Source organism: Tenebrio molitor, chromosome 4 (assembly GCF_963966145.1).
Source record: "Tenebrio molitor chromosome 4, icTenMoli1.1, whole genome shotgun sequence".
In the NCBI taxonomy this organism is placed as follows: domain Eukaryota; kingdom Metazoa; phylum Arthropoda; class Insecta; order Coleoptera; family Tenebrionidae; genus Tenebrio; species Tenebrio molitor.
In genome coordinates this window covers 20,832,905-20,855,724 of record NC_091049.1, presented here as the reverse complement: position 1 = coordinate 20,855,724, position 22,820 = coordinate 20,832,905, and the positions used below count along the sequence as shown (strand labels likewise).

At 38.8% G+C, this 22,820-nt stretch overlaps 4 protein-coding genes across 4 annotated transcripts in view; 3 read left to right on the top strand and 1 right to left on the bottom strand.

Moving 5' to 3' along the window:
* The first annotated feature begins 217 nt into the window (after positions 1–217).
* Positions 218–1,006, top strand: LOC138129392 (uncharacterized). The gene has a single exon (XM_069045681.1). The coding sequence runs from the start codon at positions 218–220 to the stop codon at positions 1,004–1,006; it is 789 nt and encodes a 262-aa protein (XP_068901782.1).
* Positions 1,007–7,431: 6,425 nt separating this feature from the next.
* SmD3 (small ribonucleoprotein particle protein SmD3) lies at positions 7,432–8,323 on the bottom strand. Its single transcript, XM_069043536.1, has 2 exons — positions 7,862–8,323; positions 7,432–7,807 (listed from the first exon to the last, which is right to left on the bottom strand). Exons 1-2 carry the CDS (start codon positions 8,169–8,171, stop codon positions 7,704–7,706), a joined length of 414 nt encoding a protein of 137 aa, XP_068899637.1. The 5' UTR covers positions 8,172–8,323; the 3' UTR covers positions 7,432–7,703.
* Positions 8,324–8,452: 129 nt separating this feature from the next.
* Dpit47 (DNA polymerase interacting tpr containing protein of 47kD) lies at positions 8,453–10,069 on the top strand. The gene is made up of 5 exons (XM_069043535.1): positions 8,453–8,768; positions 8,819–9,416; positions 9,468–9,624; positions 9,675–9,836; positions 9,891–10,069. The coding sequence occupies exons 1-5, from the start codon at positions 8,622–8,624 to the stop codon at positions 9,973–9,975; spliced, it is 1,149 nt and encodes a 382-aa protein (XP_068899636.1). The 5' UTR covers positions 8,453–8,621; the 3' UTR covers positions 9,976–10,069.
* A 1,168-nt stretch (positions 10,070–11,237) lies between these two features.
* LOC138127488 (uncharacterized) overlaps positions 11,238–22,820 on the top strand; it is a 47,462-nt gene continuing 35,879 nt past the window's right edge. Inside the window, exons 1-2 of the mRNA XM_069043534.1 lie at positions 11,238–11,678; positions 12,022–12,076. The gene's annotated coding sequence lies outside the window, so the exon portion shown is untranslated. The remainder of the gene's footprint in view (positions 11,679–12,021; positions 12,077–22,820) is intronic.

The window sequence follows — 22,820 nt, the reverse complement described above, 5'->3', positions numbered from 1 at the left end:
CTCAGTGCTCCCTAGTGTACCCAAGTACCCCCAGAAGTGCTCAGTGCTCCCTAGTGTACCCAAGTACCCCTAGAAGTGCTCAGTGTACCCAAGTACCCCCAGAAGTGCTCAGTGGCTCCCAAGTGCCCCCAGTAGTGTCAGTCCAGTGTGCCAACGTAGTTACCATTCGCGAGTGTTGTGTGGTGATTACCAACTTTTGACTCCTGGACTGCGCACCATGCCCAACAACGGCGAATCCACAGCTTCCGTGCAGACTGAGGCCCCTGCGCTCCGCAACCCTGAGGTAGACCGCGTCACAGTTCGAGTCCCACCATTTTGGAGTAACGAGCCCGCACTCTGGTTCTCGCAACTTGAAAGCCAACTAGCACTAGCTAACGTCACGGCCGACACCACCAAGTTCCACTACGTGGTCTCCAACCTTGACTTCCGGAACGCACAAGTCGTCCGCGACATTCTGCAAACACCACCTAGGAGCGACAAGTACGAAGCACTCAAGACAGCCTTAATGTCCCGCCTGTCGAGTTCTGAAGAGCAACGCATTCAACAACTTCTTCAACGAGAAGACCTAGGGGACCGCAAGCCCTCTGAATTTTTACGGCACCTCCGAAGCCTAGCGACAGTACCAGAGAACCTTCTGCGATCCCTGTGGACAAATCGCCTGCCGCACCAAACTCAGGTGATCTTGACCACACAGACGGACTCCACCCTGGACAAGCTCGCTGAACTCGCAGACAAGGTCCACGAGATGTTGCCCACTGCGCCACACATTGACGCCACTCAAATAGCAGCAACATCAACCGACCTTAGCAAAGAACTCGCGCAACTACGTAAAGAAGTAGCCGAGCTCCGCAAAGCATGCAACCGCCAGCAGCGCCGTAACCAATCACCAGCACGACCAGCAGCACAACAAGACAAACCAGAAAACACAATCTGCTGGTACCACAACCGCTTCAAGGGGAAAGCGACCAAATGCACCCAGCCTTGTTCCTACCAAACGGAAAACTAAGTACTGGACCACTCACGGCGGCAATTGGTCCGGTACCCCAGCAACGCCGCCTTTTCGTAGTCGACGTCGCCACAAAAGAGCGATTCCTGGTGGACACCGGTGCCGAAATATCTGTTTACCCCGTCAACAAGCTACGCTACCGTCCCGCCGCAACCGAGTTCCAGCTACACGCCGCAAACGGCTCCACCATTACAACTTTTGGTTTTCGAGCCATGGATCTCAACTTAGGTGTACGACGACAATTTACCTGGAAATTCATTGTAGCCGCGGTCACACACGCAATCATCGGAATGGACTTCCTGAGCCACTTCAACCTAGTGATCGACCCCCGCAACAAACGGTTAATCGATACCCAGACGTCCCTCAGCGTCCGTACCGTCTCTACCATAACCGCGACCAATCCTCCACGTCTCCTTGCGGTCACTGATTCAATATATCTCCGCCTGCTCAAAGAATTTCCGCAACTAACCAACCCACAGCAAACCAGAACCACCCTCAAACATGACACCGTGCATCACATTCGCACCACGCCAGGACCTCCTATCTCTTGTAAGACTCGACGAATGGACCCACACAAACTGCAGATAGCCAAGACAGAATTTCAGGCACTACTCAATGACGGCATCATCCGCCCCTCAGCAAGCCCATGGTCTTCACCGCTACACCTAGCACCCAAAAAAGACTCCTCTTGGCGACCCTGCGGCGACTACCGCACCCTCAACGCACGCACCATACCCGACCAGTATCCCGTGCCGCACATTCAAGACTTTTCTCAAAACCTTGCTGGCTGCACCATCTTCTCGACGATTGATCTGGTGCGCGCTTTCAACCAGATCCCAATCGCACCCGAAGACATCCCGAAAACAGCAATCACGACACCGTTCGGACTGTACGAATTCATGTATATGTCCTTCGGCCTCCGCAACGCTGCACAAACGTTCCAGCGCTTCATGCACACCGTTCTACGCGGCCTGGAATTTTGCTATGTGTACATAGACGACATCCTCGTCGCATCCAAAAACGAGGAAGAGCACCTAAAACACCTCCGTACTGTGTGTGAAAGACTCGCAAGCTTCAACATCCTCATAAACTGTAACAAGTGCGTGTTCGGCCAACGCGAAATCCGATTTCTTGGACACATCGTTTCCGCGAGTGGCATCCGACCGACGCCCGAAAAAACCGACGCGATCACAAACTTCCCGCGACCGGAAACAGCGAAACAGTTACGGCAATTCTTGGGACTAATAAACTTTTATCGGAACTTTATCCCGAAAGCAGCTAGTCTCCAAGCTCCTCTTCACGCCGTTCTCACTCCAAAAACGAAAAGCAAAGCAACGATCAACTGGACCCCAGAGATGGCACAAGCATTTACAGACTGCAAACAAAGTCTCTCCACCGCCACGCTCCTGGCACACCCCGTCATTGGAGTTGACCTCGCCCTCTCTACAGACGCCTCCGACTTCAGTATCGGCGCCTGCCTCCAGCGAGTCAACAACGATTGGCAACCGCTTGCCTTCTTCTCCAGGAAACTAACTCCAGCACAGACTAAGTACAGTGCCTACGACCGCGAGCCCTACGCCGTGTACGCCGCGATCAAATACTTTCGTCACATGCTGGAAGGCCAAACATTCTTCATACTCACCGATCACAAACCACTGACGTTCGCGTTCGCACAGAAACCCGAGAAGTGTACACCGCGTCAGTTTCGCCATCTCGACTTCATCAGCCAATTTACCACAGATGTCAGATACGTCCCAGGCCCCGAGAACATCCCCGCCGACACCCTGTCACGCATTGGGAGCATCTCCTCAGCCGGCGACTTCCGCGCCCTCAGCATGGCCCAAGAAAACGATGCCGAACTGCAGGAATTTCTTCGCCCAGACGCCAACACAGGCCTCCGTCTGGAAAAGATCACTATCCCTGGTACCAACCTGACACTCTATTGTGACGCAACAACCGGTGAACCACGTCCCTTTGTCACACCAACCCTCCGACGTCCCGTCTTCAACTCGTTGCATAAGCTCTCTCATCCAGGCATTCGTGCCACTACAAAGCTTGTTACAGATCGTTTTGTATGGCCCAACATCAAGAGAGATTGTCGCCAGTGGACCCGCACATGCACCCAATGCCAGCGAACTAAGATTTGGCGTCACAATTCGCCTCCTCTCGGACGCTTCGCACCCCCCAATCACCGCTTCGAGCACGTGCACATCGACATAGTAGGCCCCCTACCTTCATCCAACGGGTACCGCTATCTGCTGACGTGCATCGACCGCTTCACCAGGTGGCCCGAAGCATTCCCCTTGACCAACATCGACGCTGCTTCCGTCGCACAAACATTTGTAGCAGGCTGGATCTCCAGGTTCGGTACGCCTCTTCGCCTCACCAACGACCAGGGCCGCCAATTCGAATCCGAACTCTTTCGCTGCCTCAACAAGATATGTGGTACTACCCAGTTCCGTACCACCGCATATCACCCAGCGGCCAACGGACTAGTTGAGCGACTCCACCGTCAACTAAAGGCTTCCCTCACTTGCCACGCCGAAACCTGGACAGAAGCGCTTCCCCTCGTTCTGTTGGGCCTCCGCACCGCGTGGCGTGATGACCTACAAGCCACAACAGCCGAGTTAATCTACGGTCAAACCCTTCGTCTGCCTGGAGAATTCTTCAACCCTAGCAAATCACGCCTCAGCGACCCTGAATTTATTCAACAATTCAGAAAATTGATGAACGACCTCCGTCCAACACCAACAAGCAGTCACGGAAACAAACAAATTTTCACTTTCCGCGACTTGGAAACCTGCAGCCACGTCTTCTTACGCCACGACGCAGTCAAACCTCCTCTTCAACCGGCGTACGACGGACCCTACAAAGTTCTCCACCGTGATCACAGAACTTTCCGCCTGCTCCTCAACGGTCGTCCGACCTCCGTCTCGACAGGTCGTCTCAAACCCGCATACGTCGCCAATGAAGACCCACCACAACCCACCATCACTCCACCAAACACAGCAACAAACACAACAGACACCAACACCAAACAAACGCGATCTGGAGGCAACATCCAACGCCCTGTCCGCTTCCGCGACCATACCGCTGGGAGGGGGGTGACGTAGCGACCTGTTGGAAGCCAGTCACTGCAACCAACAATACATCCGCAACCACCAATAGATCTATCGGCAGATTTCCCAACGATCGCCTGAAGATGGCATCACCAGCTACTGCCTACGAGCCTTAGACGATCCCAATGGAACTTCCACCAGCATCAGCAATCACCGATAGATGGCGACCCAAACCCCCGACTACCGCTCTGTGAGGCACCAGGAGGAATCAAATTCCACCCCAGCATCACACCCGGCAGTTCAGTTCAGCAGTCCAGTTCCCGTCTTAGTGAACCAAGTGTAACGCAACACATTCATCTTGTCGTTTATCTTTGTGATGTACTCAACTAGTTAATTTCTTGTACTTCGTTAAACTTAATTTCTGACCTTTGTATTCGTTTCAATTTCTTTTTCATCAAAGTTATTACAGACATTTTTAATAAAAGGTATTTTGCGTCCCTCACATGTGTGTTTTATTTGCGGCACTCTTCCAACTGGAACCCTCACCGTTTGCATTCCGAACCTTTTTCCGCCAAAAGAAAATCACAACGTAGGGCTCCTCCGATTCGATGACGATCACGACCACATTTGCTACCGTTTTGCGCAGGTTCAAATATTTGGCGGAAAAAGTAATGTTTTCAAATCATTACACTACCTACATTAATTTGCTGAAAATGTTTGGTACGAGTACAGCAAGCGATCGGCAATTTGCAACTGTCTCCTTTTAATATAAGTAGTTTGAAAAGTCATCCATTAATACAAGAATAAAATGAAATAGGTACCTAATCAATATACAGATAAGAAAGTTCTAAAATCAGGGCCGGCGTAAGGCGTGTGCATAGTGTGTGGCCGCACACGGCCCCGCGCTTTTGAGGGCTCCGCGCCTTTGACGACCCCGCACTGATAATTCCAACAGAATTACATAAACAAACGATGTTTTCAAATTTAAATTACAAAAAATTAAAGACATTTTATGAGCGCCTATTGTCGGTTTAGGGACGCCAGAAGACACAGGGCGCTCGCATTGCTTAAATTTTTTTTTCTATGGACCCACCCGCAACCGGTCAGCTAGCTATTATAAACACTTGTGGGTGCTCTTCTATCATGAATTATGGGGTAGATTTATGACCATGGGCGTTTCCGCTTTCTCTTTTCAGGGTAAAATTTGGAAACATGTGTTTTTAAAAAAGGTTTGAAAGTATAAGAGGTATATAAAAGAGCAGCCGTATAGAATAGAACTTTGAACGGATCTTCGTTCGGGAATCAGACAGGAGCTTTTCCTCTTATATTTAATTTTAATTAAAAAATACTTGCGGCCATATTTTGATAGGCAACCCAGCAGAAACATGTTTCTCTACTCATAATTATCTATAAAAATTGTATTTTGATTAAAAAACAGATGAACGTAGAAATCATGCAGTGGGATCTCGTACTAGTTATTAGCAATACTGTCATCAAAAATGAAATTGCAAAGAGCTTAGAATCTTAGATTATACTGATTATACTCGTAGTCATGTTTCCATGTTTGTTACGATTTTGCCATTTAAATTGGTAGCTATACAAGGTGATTCACGAATAGTGTCTGATTTAGCACCTTTATTCCTGCCATATAAATTACTCTCTCATAAAATGCTTCGCCACTTCAATTTAAATACAATTTTGTGGTCGTAGTAACCCGATTTCAGAAGAATGAAACAATAGTGTCAATCAAATGTGTCAAAGTAATTATATTTTTGTAAATAAATCAGACACTATTCGCGAATCACCCCGTAGATAACTTAACATAATGTTAAAACTATATATTTATACTAAGGCAGGTCAGGTCACATATTATAAAATCATGCTTTAGCCCCACACACCTCACTTTTTTTTAACTACACACACACATTTTGCACACGGCCCCGCAAATGTTTACGCCGGCCCTGTCTAAAATAGTTGGTATTATGAACTCAAATATTTAATTGTAGTTGATTATTGATTACCTAATTGTAATCGATCTGGATAGTTCATTTCTTACACAATATTTTATTGCAGTCCGATTATCGCAAATCATTTTTATGACATTGGTAAACAAAGTTCATATTAAAGATTGCTCGAAAGATCAAATTTAATTATTAATTTGTGATTAAAGGAGAAAAATCTTGTAGTGATACTAACAACCAAAAAATGAGTTAAATACTTAATGAAAATAAATAACACTGACTTATAAACCTTGAACTGGATATCACGTAAAAAGTGGGTGCATAGAAAAATAAATGATAATGTAATAGAAATAGCACTATCAAAGGAATTACCATAATCGATATTAATATCTGTAATGAATTACATAATGATAAATAAAGCTGGCCTCCATGCTGTGCCCCCCTTTTTTACACGATAAGAAATTCTGTTATCTTGTCACCGATACTAATTAATTTCCACGTTTCAGTAGGTATGAGTTTATTTGTTTTTGCAACATGTTCAGATGTAAATATTACCTAATAATTATACTTAGAAGGTTTCTGTTACTTTTGTGTTAGTTCTTTAACTTTTTAAAGTTTCTAGTATTTCAGACGTCGTTATAAGAATTATTTAATTCCATTTTTTAATTGTTTATAATAACCTTTGGATATTGAATTATTCTCGTACATTTCCCAAACAAAATCGCTATCTCAGATATTCAAAAGTGGATTAACAATATCCATAACCTAAAAGTTTAATTTATCTAGGTATAAGTGAAACCGACAGTTTCAAAATATATTGAATAAGCAACATCATGAAGGCAATTACTTTTTGTACAACCGTTCGCGAAACGACCATTTCGCGTTTCTAAAACAGGCCGCAAAATCCAATTTCGCGGCCGTTGGTTTTAACGACGGCCATTAAAGTAAACGTGATTTTAATATTTGATACAAATCAGTTTCCAGGTACCTAATACTGCGCTTATGAAATTAGAAATCGCAAAATTTATATGTACTTTTTAACTCTGGAGGAGTACCTGCACAAAACGGATTTTCTTTTATTTGTGTCATTTCCTTAGCGAGTCGTGAGCCGAATTTAGACATATGTATCTATTTATTGACAGTGTAGTAAATTTTACTTGTTCATTTTATAATATGTATGTAATTATAAATTTTTAGTTGCACAAAACATGTTGTTTACATCTTGGGCGCGAAATCCATTTAACATTCTCAAGATTGTTCTCTTCGGCTGCAAGGGGCCTTGGCGACAATTTTTCTTTCGGTATGTTAAAGAATTATTTCACGGCCTGTAAACATTATCTGCTCAATTGGATTAAATTTATTTCCCATTTTATTACATGTAGTGAATTCACTGACCAACATACTCAAAGCTTCATCGTGAAATATATTTACCATTTTATCACATGTACACAGAAAATAAAAAAATTATGGGATTTCATCCAGTTAAATGGAAACATGTGAAGAACATTTTCTTGGACTTACTTTAAAATGACGTGTTTGAGCTAGAAATAAAATACCACGATGTTATTATATCAAAACATTTTTGCTCATCACTCATTACAGTCTAGTCCTTACAAACTATGATTCAAACAAGTTGGAAACTTATCTTTAACCTATTTACAATAAATATGTTATTAACTATCGCCCTCTTCCTGCAGCAGCTCCTTGAGTTGGATTCTGCCATGTAGCCCCTCTTCCACCTCGAACAGAAGGATTGGTTCCACGACCTCTACCTCTTGCAGCTAAAATCAACCCTCACATAAATTGCATCATTCATACCTACAAAATCAGCTTACCCTGCGCTCGTAATATAGCAGACTTCCCTCGCCCTGCCGTCCCTGCTTTTGTCTGTTTCTTGAACATCGGAGCGTTCTTCAACATATCTGGTAATATAAGAAACCTAATCTTCGAACCTCTTATGTAAACATTTTCTAATTGTGCCACACGTCCGTCTCTATAAGTTACGGTGATTTGTGTCATTTGACAATTCATATTATCTTCGGCTTCTATTAATTTGCCCCGATACACTTCACCGGTTATGGTTTCACAAGTTACAATGTGGCCCTCGGCTTCGTGTAACACTTTAATTGGCACACCGATCGACATTTTAAAATCTTATCTAGTCTTAAAACGCAAAAATAATTCCCGAAAGTACAGAAAATCCACGGATGATTGCGGATTCAATGGTGTAAACGTACATGAAACGAAATCGGACGCCGAATATTTGACAGATAAATGTTTTCCGAGTTTCATCCAATCACAATTTTGCATTTTATCCTGCAGCGCCTCCAAGTGGTAGCTTCGTTAAAACTAATTTTAAACCGGCCAATGAGGAGCATTGTTGTTAAAAATCAGCGCCTCTAGTGTAGAGTCGCAAATACCGAGTTAAATGTTTACAGTTAATTGTATAAATTATTTTATATATTAGTACAACGTGTTCAAACTCATGATTAATACAAGAATTTGCATTTTTAAAGGAGTTTTTCTTGGCCCAGTAGTTAGTGTTATTCATTCTGTGACATTTGAGAGGTTAGGACAAAGACACGTGTGTTAAGAATGGCTGATTCAAAGCCAAAAAGTCAATTCTCTGATGAAGAACGACTGGAACTAGCTGCAAAACTTGATCGAGATTTGGACGAATTCATTGATAACCTACCGAAACGCAAGCAGGAAGAAACAACTTCTTTTGACAGATGGGAAGAAGTGAGGTTATACCATTCAAAACATTCAATTTTAAACACCTTCCTTTGTAGGAAATCGCAAATCACCCCTTTTTTATGAAAGAAGTACCCGAACCCGGGTCGAAATTGCACCCACTTTATGAAGGCCTCCAAAAACTGAAGTATGACCCTGAGGAAAACGAACCAGAAGAACTCGCCCTTGCCTACAAGGATGACGGCAATTTTAATTTTAAACACAAAAAGTACAGAATGGCCATCATAGCTTACACTGAGGGTATCAAAATTAAATGCGGGAATGCAGATGTTGAGGCTACTTTGTACAACAATCGGTCCGCCTCTCATTACTTTTTGAAAAACTACAGGTCAGCACTGTTAGATGCAGAATTGGCGCTGAAACTTAAGCCTGAGTATGACAAGGTTTTGAGTAGGGCTGCGAATTGTTGTTTTAAGATGGAGAAGTATGACAAAGCTGTGGAGTTCTGTGATAAAATTTTAGATAAGAATAAGAATGATTGGGAGGCGCTAGAATTGAGAAAAAACAGTATAAACCAGGCAAAGATAAAAGAGAGGAATGAAAGGAAGAGGGAGACTGCTGAAAAGAAGTCGAGGAAAGAGGAGGAATTGATTGTAGGGGAGATAATAAAGAGGGGGATTCAGATTGCAGGAGGAGGTTTGTGAAATTAAATTGAAAATATTGTTTGAAGGAGTATTGTTTTAACAGATAATTTAACACTGAGTAAGCTGGAACCGCAATTTCCTCAGCTTTTTAACAGTCGCGTCTACATTAATGAAAGCGGCAATCTGGTCTGGCCCGTCATTTTTTTCTACCCCGAGTATAAAATTATGGATTACATTCAACACTTTAACGAGCAAAATACGTAAGGCCGTTTTACTCCAAAATAGAACAGAATAATCGCGACATTTATAGTTTTATGGAACAACTAGTCCATGTGTTTGAAACTAGTCCAGAGTGGGACGAGGAAAGAAAATACAAGGTCAACAATTTAAATGTGTACTTTGAGAACGAAAAAAGGAAGAATGTTAAGGTTGACGTCAGTAAAACTTTGTTAGAAATTTTAAAATTAGACGAGTAAGTGCGCCCCACTCGTAATTTATTAAACGTATATTGATTGGAATGTTGCAGCCACATCATCAAAGAAGGGACACCCAAATTCGTCATACTGGTGGCAAATAGCAAAGTGGAGAGGCTATTTCTGGGTCAGTCTTGAATTATTTTCGTCACATTTATAAAATGTATATTGACGTAGAGACACTCGGAATAGACTTTGTAATAATTCAGAAAATATTGATTGTTTTCCTGTTTTTTTATATTTATTTTTAACCACCTGCACGACAAGAGATGTGTTTCAACACGGTCGACTTGATTGTGGCACGTGTTGCTTTCTCAGCATATTGTAATATTGAAGAGGTCTCTAGGTGGTTGGGACATAAATTATTCAATTGAGAATGGAATTGTTCAAATTGAACTGTTATTATCATAAAACCGCTAGGGTGATAAATTTTTATGTCGACGCAGTAGGTGCAGAAAATTCCTTTCGTTGTGTTGATGGTGGAAGGAATTATTTGTAAATAAGTAATGCGTCTTTGTCTGTGCCGGCATTTGTTTGGCTCGCCTCTGCTTAATGGGAATTTTATAAAGCTTAGGTGAGTACACGTCAACATTCCATTATTACATTTATAAAAAAAAGAAGCGGGAAATGTACTGAAATATTAAATAAGTGTTTAGAAAACGTGGATAATGGATTGATTTCTTTTTTAAAATAGAATTGTCATGCAGTTGTTTGTTTGTGGTTTTAATATTAAATTAGTAACTAGGACAAAGTATTCTGTAAAGTGTTTTTTTGTGAAGTATTTTTGTTTAAGTTTTTTCTTATTAGTTTTTTGTTTTGTGAAATTATTTCACCACCTAGTGGATCAATCGTAAGCAAGTGCAGTTGGGAGCTGTAAATAACACGAAATATATCTATTATTAATTAACGTTTGACAGGGTAGAATTGTGTCAAACAAATAAAACGGAATGGCGGTAAAAGGATAGGTATTTTATCGATTTTTAATAACACTTACCAACATATTGAATACCTGGCGATACACTTGTGGGACGAAGGGTTAAATAAATAACGAGGCGAGGGTCATTTCCGGTCAGAGAATAAGCCGCATTCGTGAAATATTCAGCCAATCAAATAGAAAATTAATCAGATTTAGAGACGAATCTGATTAGCCGAAGTCGGCAAATGAAAAATTAAATTAATGATGTGACGTGACATTAGCGAGAGTGATGGGGCTTAAAATTTTAATTAATCAGTCCGCCCCTGTGCTGCGGCGGCGCCAGCCCGGCCCTGTCCAAATTCGCAGTGTTCATTACACTAATGCCGCGTCGATGCAAGCATGCAAATATATTTTTAATTAATAACAATAATGGTACGGTTTAATTCTGGGTTGAGCGCCACAATGATGGTAATTTAATTTCTGATTTATGGTGAAGAGTCGTTCGTCGGCGCGATCGTGCTTGTTCGGCCCGCCTCGTCGCCCGGTTAGTTATGGTGGTTTTGGTGAAAGTGGCATTCACGTTGGCAGACCTGTTCGAAAAATATACAAAATGGCGACGAGAAGGTCTCGTTGATGTCGCCGATCCCGATGCTAATTTTTCCGAATAACAAACAAATAAAGTAAACGCCGGTACAAGACTTGCACAAATGTGCAAACGAACAACCTGAGTGTCTCGGACGGGTGTTCTCTGATGAGACTGTAGTGCGAGAGTGTCGAAAAAACGTGCTTAAAAAATGTGATGTTGTTTCTTTGTCTTTTATTGTCGACGATGTGAAGTGTAGTCGTGTTACTGTTGAGTTTTCCGCCCGATTTCCACCCTCAAGACACCCGACGCCCCTCGGCCGCCGTCTTGGGAGTCGACCACGTAAGTTTCGCGAGTGTGGCGGTGTTCGGGAGCGGTTTTGCGACGGTTTTCATTGAAAAATTTAAGTAGGACACGAAGAATCTTGGGCGTATTCGACAACAATGTCGGCACTACTTGCATGGTCCACAGTTTTGATTTATTGGGGTTTCTTTCAATTTTTATTAAAATTATCGATTTACGGCACGCTTTATCGGTTTCTAAAGTTTTAATTTTACTTCGCTTTTGTTTCGTTCCGGGCCCGATTTATTGCGGCCGTAAAACGGGTTTCTCGCCGAAAATCTAATTTTTTTTTGCTCAAGATTCCTTTCTTTTCAGAGTAACGCAACTCGTTTTTTCATTGCAGATTCCCCTCGATATTTATCAAGACTGGAACCCCATTTCAGCGAAAAGACTACTCTGTAAGTAACGAACGAAACTCACCCCAAACATGCAATTGAACTTTTCTCAAGACCACATCCCACGCTTTTTTATGTGAAGAAGATATCCTTATCGGGGCTTGTCTCGGGGAAAACAGATAACGTCTCTCAAACGCCACTTGAAGCAATTTAAACTGTTTTTTTAGCGTCATTATTTTAATAACTCTTCAAACATTCGAGACCGGGACGTTATTTGAAAGTTGTTAAAATTCCAGACGACGAAGTCTCAGGGTTCTCCCTCGCCCCCGTTCGCTGTTCACGAGATTCCGAAAAATTACTTCTATTAACACCTCGTCCAAACATCAATTTAATCACCGAAACAACCTATCCAGATAATTTTTAACTACTACCACCACAAATTGAAATTTTAATTTTTAATGATCTCGAAAAATCGAAACGAATGTGTAGACCAAAACTTCCAGGCATCAAGTGTTGTTTTATTCAAAGTAGAAATCTAGGAAACAAGTTGGTAATTTCGGAAGAATACCAGCGGAGACTGATTAGGGTCGTCACTGTCGCATAAATTTTAAATAACCTTCGCAACAGTTTGAAAGTTGAATCGTGAGAAAGTTTTTCGGGAAAAAATGTTAACTGCGGAGATTGCAGTAAAATGTTTCAGATTTGTCCGAGATCGGGCAATTACCTGTTAAAATATCGGTGGAGTCGTTGTTTCCATCTGTTGGGAGCCGCTGTACTGCCACAGCATCCAGTAAAATGTTAAACCGTGAATGTGATTCAAATCGGTTAATTTGTTTTTTGAAACAAAATTACCAACTGTTAAAATTTGTAAATACTAAAACCACTGATAAAAAATATCGAGTGCACGTTACCACGCTTACGTTTCCGAGACGAATTAAAATTTTAATTAAATGTAAATTTCGTCTTTCTTTGGAATTTCATAACAGCACTTCGGGTAAATAAACGTCGGGATGACGAGATGATTTCCTATTTTTGGATCATGATCGAGGGTAGAAAAAAGCAAGGGCTTGTAATTGTATTTTTTTCCAAGAGAACAACTTCAGATACGATTTTTTTCGTTGTGTAATTTTTTATTCTGTAATGTTTGGAATGTTCGCGATATAACGAGCTCGTTTTTTCACACTCGATGTGAAATTCGGGATAAAGTAAAAGCGCTTTATAATTTTTTTATGAATACCTAAGGAGATTGGGGGCGTAGTGTTTTATTTTACGTTTATGAATACCTGCCGGGTGTCTTATTTACGAATGTTTCTTTTTCATTAATTTACTTAATTGTTGAGAATGACGAGATGAGGGAAGAAGGAGTCCGATCTTGTTGGTTTTTAAATAAAAATCAGGGTCCCAGAGCCTACGTTTGAAAAACAGCACTGCATTTCATATTTTTTAAATAAAAATAATTAACTGTGGTTAGCCGAAATTTTTAAATATTAATCATATTTTGTTGGTAAAGAAACTTTTAACTGTTAGTCAAGCGCAAGATAAAAATGTTTATTTTTATCGGAATAGGAACGAGGGTTGTGCAGTTATTTTTAATACAGTCGTTGAAAAATAAATTAAAGGTTTACCGCTAGGGTTAAAAACATCCCAAAGTGCTGAATAAAAGATGAGTTATGTGATCTTTCTTCGGAAATAGTGTTCAGTAATTGAAGAATAAATTTTTAATTTTCTCTTGATAAACATAAAGACGACAAATCGATTTTGTAGATTGTTGCAGCTAATCCGGTCTCATATTTGCACAAAAATATTTGTTGAATGTTACAGATTGTTGGAATCAAAGCAGTTTGGAATCATTCGGCACTTGAAAATCTGTCAAATGTCGAGATAAGCACGGTAACGGCAGAGCACCCATTTGGTCTCAATCTTTGTTTATATCCTTTCTAAACATTTATGCGTTTTTTCCCGACTGCACCAACCGTAACCAAGGAAAAGAGGTCGTTTTCAAACGGTACCAGACTTGAAACTGGAAGTAATTTAATACTTCATAAAAAACGTCATAAATTTTATCTACCAGTGTCACGGGGAGAGAGTGAGCCCCTTGTAAAACGTTTATTTATAGCGCTACGACATCCCAGCTTACAATTAAAGCAAAGGGACAGTAAGGATATCTTCTTGAAATAATTTTTTCCGCGGGATTTCCGTCTTTTGCCTAATTAGAAACGTCGACGATTTTTTCTCGACAAAGTTCCTTAAGAAAACACAATGTCGGCGAAATCTTTTAATTAAACGTGTCACATGCGAGTGCGCCCGAAAAATCTTCCCAACTTTTTCTGCCTCTTTACTTTCGTGCGTGCGGCAAAAAAGACGAAAAAATTAAATGGACAAGCAAACGGGGAGAAGATGGTCGGTTACATAATTTTCTTGTGCAACGACGGTTTTTAGTAGGCCATTGTGCTCGAAACGAGCCGAAAAAAAATCTATTATGATAAATAATTTTAATTATAGAAGTGAAAGTCTCGAGATGGTCTCTCAGGCCGGCAACTCCTGGAAAAAAAATGTCGAAACTGTGTAAATCAACACATTTTGTGATCTATCGATGTCGAAACGTGGGTTGGGCAGAATGGAATCGTTCCGAGTTGGCGAAGTTGTAATAATAATGTAGGTGGTTGTAAAATCTAGATTGTAATTAAATTTTTCGAGCGATAAAACTCGGATGATGAGCTTTTAAGTGTTGTGACAAGCTGTGGTTGAGTGTCAAACTTTTGTGCCCAAACCGTATGCGCGTTTTTTTTTCTTGTTTGAACAAGGTCAATTTAATAATTTCATTCAGCTGCGGAAGGATTAAAGGGTATACCAACAGCTGCGCCTCCTTTTTTTTTGTGTGTCGAAACGTAATTTAGATTCCTGATTAGGAGGGAATACAGGAAAAGACTATAAACATTAACGTCGAAAGCATAAAACAGGCAGTAACGAAATCCGATTAAAAAAAACTGACGATGTTCATATGAAATTACTGTAATTATTGTTCCGTATTATTGGATTAGAGTTAACGCGAATTTACGCGTTCAAAAGGGAGGGTGGGTATTAACGATCCTTGAAACGAAGATTGAATAAATAATTCCGATGGAAAGCGCCGTGGATATTGTGTTGATTTCCACCGTTGGATCCGAAATTTCTCGTAAAAAAAAATCATTGAATTTATTTTGTCGTTCTATCCGGCTCCGAAATTGATGTTCGTTTGGCTCTCGAGGGAAGCTGAAATACTGGAGCATTTAAAATGACGAAGCAGAGCGGAGGTCGATTAGATACATGTCGAAGATTTCACAAAAAAACATTTAGAACAATGCGGATTCGAGCCCTGTGCTCTAAAAGAATGCAAGACAAAGTTTGGGGTTGACTAGTTTTTTTCCGGTGTCAGAACCTTCGAGTTGTTTTTTAATTGTGAAATAGTAACAGTTTTAAAGCGGCACCCTGAGGTATCCCGGTTCCGATTGCATTTGCTTCAGAGAATGCTTCACTTAACTCAATAATTCTATAATGATGAAAGATAAGCTTGAAATGAGTCGATATTTTCATTATGGAATCGAATGATTATAAATTATAATTTTACAAATACCTGGGATATTTGTTAGGCAAGATCCATCTAGTTTGTTATTTCCAGTTTATATCGCATCCGGTGTTACGGTGAGTTTCTCCAGACGTGCAGCTTGGGATAGTTTCAGTTTGTGTAAATAAAAATGATAGATAATGAGGCACAAGAATCTCCAGCAGAGTAGGAGGTCTTTGTTTATGACATTTCGCTGTTGGATGCAAAGTGATATGCTTGATGCATATTTGCAGAAGTAGTTATTTCATATTGAAATAAGGTTGTGTCAACAAACGGTAAGAATGTTGCCGCGAACGTTACGGTTTACCAGGTTTGTTTCACAACACAAAATTTCACCACAAATTTTGACTATTGTAGTTGTTTAAAGCGTAGATGAGAGTATCATTCGAGTGAAAAAAAAAAGATAATAACACGGTATTTTTAGTAATCGAAAGGAAACGTAATTGTACTGAGGTAGACTGTTGTAGAAATAATTGAAGTTTTTTTGTTGTGGGGAAAAATGTGGTGGGAGCCTGTTCGGAACGTTAAATTGCGATTGGTGTTCACACTTTAACTGCTTTTTAATAATCCAATTTTTTTGAATATAATTTTACGTGCTTTAGGTGCGTTTTAGAAATTTCGGTGATGTAAATACTGTACAAATAAAATAGGTCTTTTCAAGGGCGTATCCGAGTTCCTTCCGGCGGTCCCTTCTTTTCCTGCATATAACTTTTCAAGAGACGAGTTCCTCCCGAAGTTGTCGGGATTACCGCCGCAGGTATTCGGCAGGTGGTAGCCGGATTATATTATAATTATTTTTCTTAAATACGTTTCTCTCTTTTGGTTCAAATGTAAGATTAAACTCCCTACGTTTTCCCATAATTAATTTCCACATGTAGCAATATACAGGACTATTCTTACTAGGAAGAAAAGCAAAGACAAACGGTACATATTGGTAATTTTCACTCAGAATATAGGTGTTTAACTTCTTTAACCAAATAAGACAGGGTTTTAATCATTTGTTGTAAGAAGTCTGTCTATGACTGAATATAGTTACCAAGAAATCTTTAAATTTAATATTTTATTAAAGGCAATATCATTCTAAATTACCAGATAATTTCTTTTCGCCAATTCCTTACGTTTCATTACCTGCTACAAAACCCCAAAATTTGTGACCCCAGGAGGAACTCGGCTGCGCCTCTTTCGAGATACCCGAGTTTACCTTCATGTTTTCCATTTATTGTAGTGAAGATCAGTTTACCGAGGATGCTACCTTGCATAGTGTTCAATTTCAATTTTCTTATGGAAATTTGTAATGTACAATTTTATAACAGAAACTATAGTGTAGTGGAAAGAAATTACATATATGTACCAATAACACGTAAAATATATTAGGAAAGCAAAGAAATCAATGCGTTTAGTCTGCAACTTTCGCCTTTTTTGTTATTTATTAATTCTCTGACTTAATTATTCACACTTTAATCTAGTAAAGTTTTGTAACAGTTTTCAGAATGATAAGGAAAAATCATAAAGCAACCAATTGCGTGACAAATATTGACCAATCAAAACGAGAAAACAAAAAATAACCCGATAAAATTTCTCTAAAATGCACATGTGGCACAAAAGGATTGGAAATAATGCGTTTGGTTTCATTCTATTCAGGAAATAATCAGCCGTATACCCCTCGTGCAAAATTTTGATATCGGCAATTTTTTTGCTAATGAACTCAAACATCCATAAATTATTCGGTCAGAAGACCAATTATAATCAAATAAAAGCCCTCGACTTCGTCTCGTGCTCTTATTTGCTAATAATTGGTCTTCTGACCTTATTTATGGATGTTTTCGTTCATTAGCAAAAAAATTTTGCACTTGGGATATAATATGTGATAATAATAATAATAATTCAGTTAGTGAAAAGCTGTATCAGTAAATTGGATTAAATCAAATTGCGTAATGCAAATTTCGTTTCAGGAAAATGTTGGATACTATGATTGTTTTGAAGCTTTTGAAGTCTTGTAGTTGAAAGGAAAATTTTTTGTTATGTTTTTAAGCACTAAACGTTACTCTGACTATGTAAATATTTTTGTGAAATCAGTGAAACATAAAAAATACGAGCATAAACTTATCTGTGCATCAAATAATTATGTAAACCGATATAAATTTGGAAACATTGCTGTTTTCCAGAGTCGGCATTGCTTTCATATCGTTTCCATCGCTGTAAATTAGCTCGGAAAGCAAACATTCAACAGTTTGTGTCCATCCGTAATATTCCCCGCAACGTATTAAATAGTGTATTTTGAAAAAAAAAACATCAAACCGTCAAGAGTATAACAATATGTAAATTGCACTCAAATCGGAAAATTTCGTTTTATGCAAATTTGTTTTTTGCGAGTGCAGATAATTTCCCACTTAATTGTGTGCCGTATTTTGTATTCGTTGAATTTATCCCGGTTGCAGTTTAAAATTGATTTTTTTAATTCGTAGCTGACCAGACGGAGGTGGAGGCATTCATAGCTGCAAAGGGTGTGATTTTTGCGCTCGATCGACTGTGGATTTTTTTCCGAGCACAGTGTCAGGGCAGGGTTATGAAGCGGATCTTTCCCTTCGGCGGTGTCTTTCAAATGACCAATTTTCGTTTAATACCGCTTCCACGGCCTCCCGATCACGCTCTGGTTTTCCTCAAACGTTTCCGTAACCACAATTTGTGTAATTCTATTTTCTAACAGACCGGTGGAGTAGTATATTAGCAGGGGTGGAGCGAATCGATTGCTCTCTCTTGCGATTTTCGGTTGCCAACATCCAATTCTGGAGATTCCAACAGTGAAAAGAATCATCCGGTTTACGCTACATTGGATACGGGGTGTCTTGACTGTGTGTGGTGGGAATGTCACAGCTCATTGCCGAAGTCGTCGAAAGCGTAATTCCACCACTTAGGACAGAGGGTTCGGAGGTTTCTTTTTTTGTGTGAAGAATTTTTTTTAACCAGTCTCGGAAGTTTTGCCAAATAAACGAGTATCGCATCGGAAGTGTCGTTATTTAGAAATTAATAAATAAAGTTCTGTTCGAGTTCTGGTCTTGCGTTTTCCGTAAGAAAAACGAGGAAAAGTGGACGGCGCAACAGAATTAATTTATTATGGGGCGGAATGGGTAATGGAGGAACTTTACACCGTGCAATTCAAATAAAAGTATGTCCGTGGTATCCGCTCCTTAATATAGTGTGTATCTTTAATGTAATCACGTTTTTTTTCTTCTTTAAATTTTTTTGTAGTTGTACTTTTAAGAGTTGTCAACCATTTAGCGTAATTAATGTCTTAACAGACGTGGGGCTTGTCCAGCAGTTTGTTTAATTTACGTACGTCATTTAAGAATACGGTTTTTGATTAAATTTCTTCGTTGGTTAAGTAGGCTTAAAGTAGTCAATATTGTTGTCATCTTAAATTTGTAATACTGAGAAGAGTAGTTCTGGCTCGACTGTTAATTGTATCTACGGTTAGGTACAAGAAATATTAATCAAGTGTTTTTTGCGTTTTGCTTTGTAGGAGATGAAACGTGAACTCTAAAAACGAAAATGCCAAGAGTGAAAACAAAGTTGGCGTTTCTCATTGTAAGTTAACTGAAAAATTCTTGTTGCCGGAGGCTGTATTTGGAATGTATTAAACAAAAGTAATCTCAGATGTTACAAAAGACGTCTGGGAATGATGGATCTTACGGAGGTGACAAATAAGCGTAGCTAAGCGCCTCGGATTTAAATGTAAGCAAGGGATTTGAAAAGAAAAATCTTGTCGGTTGTAATTTACAAATATCTAAATGTAATATGCGTTAGAAATACGTAAATTAGAATTAGAGAATATAGTCCTAATGGACACGGTGTGATCTGATTTGGCAAACTCTAATCCCGACTTTGCACAAAATTGGCTTAAGGAAAGGAATGTATGTACATTTCGTTGCAAAAGGATGAAATGCCCCGAATGACTTAAAAGCAAGTCTCAAGTTAACTAAAACAGTGAAGAATCAGAATAAAGGAGAAATTTAAAATGATTGACCCCTGAAGAAGATAGAGGTGTTGGATTTTCTCATGGGCTATGAGTCATATCTACGCAAACGACGAATATCGGTCTCAAGTAGGCGCTACAAACCGACCGGAAAACATCGTCATTCGTTACGTTAGTTTCGTCTCGTAGAAATCTCTAAGCGTAGATGGTGTTCCACGTCTTCAGTTTTCATTTACAGATTTTTCACTGGTTTATCGCTCCGCCTTCGCGCAGATATTTCCAAGGTCACAACCCATGAGAGAATCCAACACTTCTAAATTGAATTTTTAAACACATTTGATTTGTCTCTTTTTTGTATTATAAAAGTGTCCAGGAGTTATCGTGACAAGCCTTATATGTGAAACAAAGTTGCGTTGTTAACATTGTAATTAATGCAACAAGTACATAACGTAGTACTTTTTTTCATAAGTCAAAAAGACAGTTTATGTGTAATGTCCATATACTATTTTTTCTACGACTAACTAAAAATCTAACATTTGACGTTTCCAAAGCCAAAACGGTGTGACAACTTCAATTGTTTTCAATGCACTCTTATAATTCGACTATTCGGTGCATTCATTTACATTACGCAGGAGTGAAATGTAACGATTTTTGCTTTTTTTTTCGTTATTACTATAAGTAGATGTTTTACACAAAAAAAGTGAAATGTAGTACAGTTTCTTTAACATATGTAATTTTATTTATATTTCTTGATGTCAGGTGGGTGGGATCAATAACTTTTATATTTTTTCACTTATTTAAATTTATGATAATGATGGTCCGAATTTGTAAAATTAATTAATGTTCTAATAAAGGCAGGTAATAAACTACGTTAATTACACAGTGAATAACTCGAACAATAATTAGAAATTAATTGTGGCAACCACCATAATAGTTTTTTTTTTAAGTTGTAATTGGACGTTTTTCAGAAGCAGAACTAATATTTAAAAATGTTGGTTTTTGTTGACAGTGTTTACAATATTACATTATTTAATAATAATCATTTTGGTCAGTGTTATATTGTGGTTAGTACAATTGCCCGTATTGTGTAATATTTAATTTTATGAATATCGACATTTGTTATTAATTGAATAAACGCATTACACCAGATAAAATGCAGTAATAAATGGCCTCACAGACTTGATATGAATAATAAATTACCTTTGATAACTTAATTCTGCAAGCTGTTATTATACACGTAAAAAAATTAGGTTATTCGAATTACATTAGCATTTTTAGTGTTGTAAAAATATATGATGTGTGACTTCTAAGTATACACCTTTGTATACAATATTTTTGTGAAGATTTGATGGTGGTTAAAATACAACGTTGGCAGATACACTTAAATATGAATAATTATATTTAAAATTAGTTAATAACTTGTTTTATGGAGAAAATCTACTGCTCTTGTATCTGTTATAATCGGTTTTTTTTTGTTCGACTGTCAGAATTTGAGAATTTTCTCCCGTGTGGACGGATTTTGATAAATGTCACAACTTGCCAAAACGAACCGTCAAGCTAATTTTAAAGATTTTAAGCGATTTGAAGGGGCTCGTCGAACAAAAAAAACGTTGAATTCAACTCGTTCCTGTGTAAATTAGGCTTTTTTTGGCACTCGTGGGCCTTTAAAACGCCCGTTTCACTCGCGTTTTAAACTGGTCCACTCATGCCAAAAAAGCCCAATTTACCCACGAGCTCGTTAAATAAACTACTATTGATTGTTCGTGAGTAATTGCCAATGAAAAAGCTTATGTTTTAATCGCAGATTGTTCTGAATGCATTTCCTCGTACTATATTTGTTTTTCTGAAAGCAAAGATTACCGCATAAGTTCTTTTAAATTGGAATTAATAGAGTTTTTACTGAAGCTTCGGTTTAAATGGAATATGTGCACTAAAATCGTGCAAAAACTTGTAAAATATAATCAAATCGTCATTTGTAAGCATGACAATTCTCAATTTAGATAACTAAAATTCTCGCATTTCTCTGCTAACGAATAGAAATCCGTAGGTCAAGAGTGTTTGGAAGTTTCATTTCCTATGCGATTAGCAACTAAAACTAAAAAAATGTAAGAGGATGTTGTATATTCAGTGTATAATGAATGTGATAATTTATAAAAGGTTTGTTGGTGGAGTATTTTGATTCTTTTATTTTGATGCCAACACCGAATCAGAAATAAGTTTCTACTGCAAAAAGTAATCGAGAATAATGTCTTCCATAAAAATTAACGAATACCACTTTCACAAATATTTGAAAGTAATTGCTTCATTTCATACGATCTACTGTTGTGTATTTATGTGTTTATTTAATTTTTAATGCAGGGTAAAGTTTCACTTTTTTTTTAATCAATCACTACAATGGGAATAGTGAAAACGGAAACTAAAAGTGCACTGGCCATTTATCATATTTTTCTACCAAATTTAAATACGGAACAAATGAGATAATAATTTAGAATTTGTAAAATTAGACATGCACGTAGATAATCTCTTAATTACTATTTTTATAACCGTGAAGACTTGTTTAATGAAATTTTAATTGTTAAAGAAAATTGGACACTCCATACCACGGCTTAATGATGTAAACAATTTTTTTTTACTTATTAGTAACTTCCGTTAGTTCCAGATTAGGCCAAGCGTGCTTCGATTAACTTACCACAAGTAGTCATAAAATATCTTATGAAACCATAATTGATACACAATTAAAGACTATTGAAAGCCACAACGGAATAACAGTAACTGAGAGAATTCTCTTCATACCTACTATTTTGTGATATACATTAGAAAAAAATCTGAAAATGATAGAATTTGTTTAAAATTTCAAAATATCAGTTTTTATATGTATACCTAACATTTTTTTCCAATGAGTGGTGAAAACTGAGAGTTCTTAAATTTTGAGGCGACATTGCGGGTTTTATTTTAAGAAAGGATTTATTGCGTTCCAGTTTTGTTATTAAAATGACACAATGTAAAACACGGCTGATAAAGATCCGGGAATCCTCATATGGACCCTCAGCTGGCTATTAATTTCCCGTGCGTGCACGGACTTCTTACCGCTATTTATCATTGCACCATAGGGTCTGCCATGTCTGGAAAAAGTCCAGAAATATTGTCATAAATAAAACAGAATAATTAACGGATTCTGTTCATAATGATCCAAGAAAACTTAGTAGTATCTCATTACGAGTTTGCTGCAC

Excerpts from the sequence above, each read along its gene's own strand:
- LOC138129392 (XM_069045681.1), top strand. The coding sequence starts at position 218 with ATGCCCAACAACGGCGAATCCACAGCTTCCGTGCAGACTGAGGCCCCT.
- SmD3 (XM_069043536.1), bottom strand. The coding sequence starts at position 8,171 with ATGTCGATCGGTGTGCCAATTAAAGTGTTACACGAAGCCGAGGGCCAC. Across the intron at positions 7,808-7,861 it reads TGCTATATTACGAGCGCAGG|CTGCAAGAGGTAGAGGTCGT; the intron begins GTAAGCTGATTT and ends GGTTGATTTTAG.
- Dpit47 (XM_069043535.1), top strand. The coding sequence starts at position 8,622 with ATGGCTGATTCAAAGCCAAAAAGTCAATTCTCTGATGAAGAACGACTG. Across the intron at positions 8,769-8,818 it reads CTTTTGACAGATGGGAAGAA|GAAATCGCAAATCACCCCTT; the intron begins GTGAGGTTATAC and ends CTTCCTTTGTAG. Across the intron at positions 9,417-9,467 it reads GATTCAGATTGCAGGAGGAG|ATAATTTAACACTGAGTAAG; the intron begins GTTTGTGAAATT and ends TTGTTTTAACAG.